The 6,458-nt window shown below is 35.0% G+C and overlaps 1 protein-coding gene across 2 annotated transcripts in view; it reads left to right on the top strand.

The window, feature by feature from the left end:
* The window catches only part of GMPS (guanosine monophosphate synthase), a 57,729-nt gene that overhangs the window by 38,485 nt on the left and 12,786 nt on the right, over nucleotides 1–6,458 (top strand). For both annotated transcript variants that reach the window (XM_019627344.1, XM_019627354.1), the window contains exons 6-10: nucleotides 151–344; nucleotides 585–750; nucleotides 2,994–3,145; nucleotides 3,724–3,897; nucleotides 5,175–5,280. In XM_019627344.1, coding sequence (XP_019482889.1) covers nucleotides 151–344; nucleotides 585–750; nucleotides 2,994–3,145; nucleotides 3,724–3,897; nucleotides 5,175–5,280 — 792 coding nt within the window. The remainder of the gene's footprint in view (nucleotides 1–150; nucleotides 345–584; nucleotides 751–2,993; nucleotides 3,146–3,723; nucleotides 3,898–5,174; nucleotides 5,281–6,458) is intronic.

Genomic DNA, 6,458 nt, shown 5'->3' with positions numbered 1-6,458 from the left:
AGTTTTTAGTTTTTATTTTTCCTGTCACTAAAAATTGAACTAATTTGTATCTGTTTTAACATTGGAGGAAGAAATTGTGAGGAGTTATTGTGGGTACTATTTGAGTCCTTTCAACATACATTTTAATTTATGATTATTTTCTCTATAAAGGTATAGCAAATGAATCTAAAAAATTATATGGAGCACAGTTCCACCCTGAAGTTGGCCTTACAGAAAATGGGAAAGTAATACTGAAGAACTTCCTCTATGACATAGCTGGGTGCAGTGGGACCTTTACTGTGCAGAACAGAGAACTTGAGTGCATCCGAGAGATCAAAGAGAGAGTGGGCACATCAAAAGTTTTGGTAAGCAATTTACATCTGAAAGTCTACAAATTTATGCCAGTAATATTAGAGCTGGCTTCCTCAACATAGCCCTTCAGTGTTGAATGGGTGATCGTATGCTTTGTGAGTTGCACTGTTTGAGAGTGCTTTTTCAGTTACCATACATTCCTTTGTTTTTAGGTAACAATTTAAGCGGATAGTTTTTATTTTCTTTTTGCTTATTGTACTCCATTTGATTTTTCTTCTCATTTCACCCCGTAGGTTTTACTCAGTGGTGGTGTAGACTCAACAGTTTGTACAGCTTTGCTGAATCGTGCTTTGAACCAAGATCAAGTCATTGCTGTGCACATTGATAATGGCTTTATGCGAAAACGAGAAAGCCAGTCTGTAGAAGAGGCTCTCAAAAAGCTCGGAATTCAGGTCAAAGGTATTGATGAACCCCAGAAAAGTTAATTTGCATGTCAGGATTTGTTTGATCAAATCTAGCTTTAAGTGAGAACATTGCCCTTAACCAAGTACAGTTTTCCCAGTAAGTTCATTGTTGAAAATATTTTTTATTTTTATATTATAATTGCTTCTGGTTCAGGAGGGACCCCAGTATAAATTTTAAAACTGTTGATTACTTCTAATATTGTATACAGATCAATAAGTTACTGTATTCCAGCTACCATTCTGTTCTCTTCTACTCATTCTTTTTTAAAATTTTTTCCTACCCATAATATTTATGCATGAGAATATCCAAGCCTTTTTATAGTAGGCACTGATATACAGATTATTTTACAAACAAAGGCTTATACAGAGGAGAGGAGTGAAGTCTATAGTCACTTTATTTTTTTAAGGACACTAATAAACTTTTGGGGGCTTAACTGCACTTAACATTTGTTGAAATCTTTTATACTTTTTAAAAACTAGGTGTAATCACTAGTTATAGTGAAATTAAGTCAGTAGTTTAATGATGCAGACCATATATATTATTGAACTAATTGAAATTGATGCTGAGAGGCTGAATATAAAATGAAGACTGGAGTAAAACATGAAGTGAAGATGAGTCTATTTCTTTCTCCTTTTGAAACGTCACTAAAATAACAGTACAGGCATAAAACAAGTATAATCTCACAAGGACAAAGAATAGAGGCGGTGATAGCAGTAGAATGATTTCAACAAAACGTTAGAATGCAGAAAGCAGATGAATAATGTGGATTATAGCTGATAAACTAATGAAGTTTAAGTTTCATGAACCCTTGGTAGCCTTTTCTGAAATACTAGGAGGGACCCTAGTAGTATCTTCACATGGTCATACATTTTTATGAAATTTGCAATTAAGATATTTTAATAATTTGTAGTTAATTAAGTTCACTTGGTTTTTCCACTCTAGCTTGCTCTGTGTTGGGTGGTGTTGGACTGGCTGTGGGCCTTTTGGGGTAGGCTAAGAAAAAGTTGAGTTAGGTACACATTTAGTTTGGATTTTAGTGGTACAGGCATACCTTGGAGATATTGTGGGTTCAGTTCGAGACCTCTGCAATAAAGCGAATTGTAATCTTTTCACTGGTGGAGGCTCTTGCCTTCAATTTGTAAAAAAAAATGCAACATTTGTGAAGCACAACAAAGTGAGGCACAATAAACTGAGGTATTGTCTGTATAATGCATATGTGATTTGTGATCGAAAACCTGCGTCTGTCCCTGGTAACTGACATAGTAGAATGGGGGACCTTAAAACCTTGGGGTGAGGGTGATGGTGAGGGGAGGAAGCCAACAAAAAGCAAGACTCCTGGGGAGGCCCAGGGATTGGAAGCATTGGCTTTCCTGTTGCTTGTGGTTCTCTGGGTGAGTCTCAAGTGGGCTGGTTGAAAATCTGGGAAGCAGCTCCTTTTCCTTAACACAGGGACAAGCTGCTGCTATCTGTGCCCATCAGAAGACTGGGTTTATCCTCTAGTGAGGCTAAACTGGAGAGGCTTGGGACTTGGGCATATCAATATCAGGCATAGTTGAGGGTGGAAGTAAGAATTTACATTAAAAACAGTAGGCCTAAGTAAAAATCTTACGTACTGAATGGTGACTTCCTCCCCCTGACAGTTCCTTTGTTCAATTTACCAGAATGCTGATAGGCAGGAGATTGGAGATGAAATAGCCAGCTGCCTTGTCATCTTGCAGTGAAGCCTGTCGGTTGTTCAGCCTTATTACCAAATAGAGATCTTAGTCAGTTTTTGAGCACCTTGCTCTTAAATGTGAAGGGACTGTCAAGGACCAGTAGATAGTAGCTATATGTTAATAACTGTCAGTTTTTAAAGAAATTAGTCAATTTGCAGTTCTGAGAACTTTGATTCCTGTATATAAGGCACTGCTTTCAGTTCATTTGGGACCATGCTTCTTGCTGTGGCTTTTGCGTGTTGCTCTGGTGGAGCACCTAACAGAGGGAAAGCAACGAGCATAATTTATGATATCATGAGCCTAGGTCATTAAATGTCACAGGATTCACTAAAGGACACTACTGAGTGCCTGTGTCTGGACTGTGTTAAGCATGGTTTGTTTATTGGTAGTCCTGGAAAATGTAGGCAAATTAATGGACGATCAAAGGATTCATCTAGACTTTCTTCCTGTAGTTTGATTTGTTATTATGATTTTAAAAATATCTTCTATTAGTTTAAAACATGTTTGTCCTCTCTTCCCCAGTGATAAATGCTGCTCATTCTTTCTATAATGGAACAACAACTCTGCCAATATCAGATGAAGACAGAACTCCACGAAAAAGAATTAGCAAAACGTTAAATATGACCACAAGTCCTGAGGAGAAAAGAAAAATTATTGGGGATACTTTTGTTAAGGTGCCTTTTAAATTTCCTTAGTGTGTAGTATTTTTTTTTTATGTCTGAAAAAAAGCTTTATTTTGCCTTCTTCAAAACTATTTTGTTGCTTTGTAGTATTTTTTATGTGAATTTTAGTATTTGTTTTTCTTTGTTATTATATCAAATAACCAAATTTGCTGACTAATTTTGATACTTTTTTTTTTTTGCTAAGAATCTTAACTCTATTTTGCTATTATGCTGACCTGTAGGAATTGTTTTATATTTGTAAAAAAAAAAAAATGTATACTTACGTTTTCAGGCTATTGTAACTATTTAAGAATAGGTATTTTGAGTTGCTATTAGATTTTAGTTCTTCAGGCATTTCAATAGCTAGTTTTCAGGCTCTTGAAGGGAATGTTTGCATTACTCTTCGAATTATGTTAAAACATGTTCTCTGAAGAACATAAGTTCCTAAAGGAGTTTATTTTGGGAGTTGGCGGATTTCATCTGGTCAGTATTGCACAAGGACTGTGAGAAATTTAGCTGAAAGTATAAGATTTTACTGTCTTTTTAAAAGATTGATCTTTTAAAGGCTGATTTACTCCTGTTGGTTATAGATTGCCAATGAAGTAATTGGAGAAATGAACCTGAAACCCGAGGAAGTTTTCCTTGCCCAAGGTACTTTACGGCCTGATCTAATTGAAAGTGCATCACTTGTTGCAAGTGGCAAAGCTGAACTTATCAAAACGCATCACAACGACACAGAGCTCATCAGAAAGTTGAGAGAAGAGGTAAAAACTTCGCGAACTTTCCCATAAAGCTCTTTTCCTCCCTGCCATAACCAATTTTAAGTGTGCACAGTTCAGTAATGTTACGTGTAGTTGCATTGTTGTGAAACAGGTTTCCGTAACTTGTCAAATTGCAAAACTGAAACTCTCTGTACCCACTAAACAGCAGCTACCCTTTTCTCCCTCTCCCTAGTCCCTGGTAATCACCATTCTACTTTCTGTTTCTGTGAATTTGACTACTTCAGATACCTTATATAAGTGACTGGCTTTTTTCACTTAGCATAAGTCCTTGAGGTTCATCCATGTTGGCATGTGACAAGATTTCCTTCCTTTTTAAGGCTGAATAATATTCTATTATATGTATATACACATTTTGTTTATCCATTTATCTGTCGATGGACATTTTGGTTGCTTCCACTTTTGGCTATTGTGAATTGTGCTGCTATGAACATGAGTTTGCAAATATCTCTTGGAGACCCAGCTTTCAATTCTTTTGGATATATACCAAGATGTGGGATTGCTGGATCATATGGTAGTTCTGTTTTAAATTTTTTGAGGGACCATCTTTATGTTTCCATAGCAGTTACACCATAGTACCTTTCACCAATAATACACAAGGGTTTCAATTTTTCTACACCTTGCCAACACTTGTTATTTTCTGTTGTGATAGCTATTGTAATGGATGTGAATTATCTGTCTCCATATTTTGGCATCTTAAAGTGGTGTCTTATTGTGGTTTTGATTTGCATTTGCCTAATATCTCATGATGTTGAACATCTTTTCATGTGCTTATTGGCCATTTGTATATCTTATCTGGAGAAATATCAATTGAGATCTTTTACTCGTTTTTAATTAATTTATCTTTTATTGAATTTTAAGTGTTCTTTATATATTCTAATTATAAGTCCTTTATAAGATATACGATTCGCCTTCTGTGGGTTATCTTTCATATTCTTGATGGTATCATTTGGAGAGCTTTAATTTTGAAACACTTGTATATTTTTAAATTGCCTTGTATTCTAATGAGAACTATATCAGAGATGGAGGGTAGGTTTGCTCTGATTTATTTATATTTAAAATATGTTTCAAAAAGAAATAAGATCACTAAATTATTCATCTAATTCCTTATAAGCACATAGGAAATACATTATAAGATGAAATTTTAAAAAATGATTTCTAAATCCAAGGTAAAAGACAAGAAAAGCCAACAATTTGATACTCTTTGTTTTCCATGTTATTTTGTTTACTAATTTATACTAATTGGCTTTTCCCCCCTGTAGGGAAAAGTGATAGAACCTCTGAAAGATTTTCATAAAGATGAAGTAAGAATCTTAGGCAGAGAACTTGGACTTCCAGAAGAGTTAGTTTCCAGGCATCCATTTCCAGGTAACATTAGAATTTAATTCTGTTTGATTTGTCATTAGATCTTCATGTTGAAGAACTATCAATTCAGACAATTTTGAAATAATTTATCTCAGGGAACATGTAACTTGAGGGAAAGGAAAGGGCGAGCAGGGAATGGGCCAACTCTCTTTAGTGACTACTGTATACACTTAATTTTATTACTCACTTTTCATTGTATTTTATTTAAGTATTACACCATTCTTGTGAGTTTTGCAGATAATGTTGCCATCAGATGAGAAAACCAAGGCTTAAAGATATTTTAATAACAATGCCGCATAATTCTTAGTGTCAGAGCTGAGATTTGTATGCTCTTTCTATGATACCATGTCGTATTTCATGCAAGATGGGGTTAAAACTTGGTTCTCTGAAATCCTTATCCCATGGCTGACTTGTCTGAATGGATGTACCACTTCTTTGCACAAAGCTGTATGTAACTAATTCATGAACAAAGAATACTCAGTTTAGTCAGTTGCTGTTATATAGAAGAATAATTAATTAGAGGTGATATTTGTTTAAAGTTAGGACTGAGAGTCTTAACCTGTTTTTATTAGTTCTTCAGTTTGGGGAAGTCTTATACCTCAGTTTCTAGTTCTCACCTTTAGGTGATGAGTTGAGAGAATGGTCCAGTTAAATTAAAAAAGCAGTAATAGTTCACATTTCTTGAGTTACTAGTATGTGTTAATAAGCACTCTGCTAAATATTTTACACATATTGTCTTATTTGATCCTCACAATAGAAACTGCTATTGTTCTGTTTTACAGATGAGGAAATTCAGGGACAGAGACTAATTTGCCAAAAGTTATGCAGATTAGGTTTGGATCCAGGATCCTAGCCCCAATAATTTTGCCTCAGAGTTTGTACTCTTAACTATCATTTTGCTTCCAAAAACAGTGTTACATGTGGTGATTAACATTTAATTTATCAGTAAACATCAAATCTAGTATTTAAGATGATCGGTGTGTTGGCAAAGGATTGTGTGTGAATGTAATGGAGGGAGGCAAGTGGTCCAGTATACTTGGTCATCATTTCAGCTGGATTCATTTGACTGTTTTAAAGTCTATTTTATATGCTGGATTTTTTTTTTTTTTTTAAGATTTTTATTGGGGAATTGGGGAAAGGGGAACAGACAAGTTGCTGTCGTTTTGTTCTTCAATCTAGTT

The sequence above is a fragment of the Hipposideros armiger genome, unplaced genomic scaffold (genome assembly GCF_001890085.2).
Source record: "Hipposideros armiger isolate ML-2016 unplaced genomic scaffold, ASM189008v1 scaffold_16, whole genome shotgun sequence".
Taxonomy (NCBI): Eukaryota; Metazoa; Chordata; class Mammalia; order Chiroptera; family Hipposideridae; genus Hipposideros; species Hipposideros armiger.
This window is presented reverse-complemented; position numbering and strand designations above follow the sequence as displayed.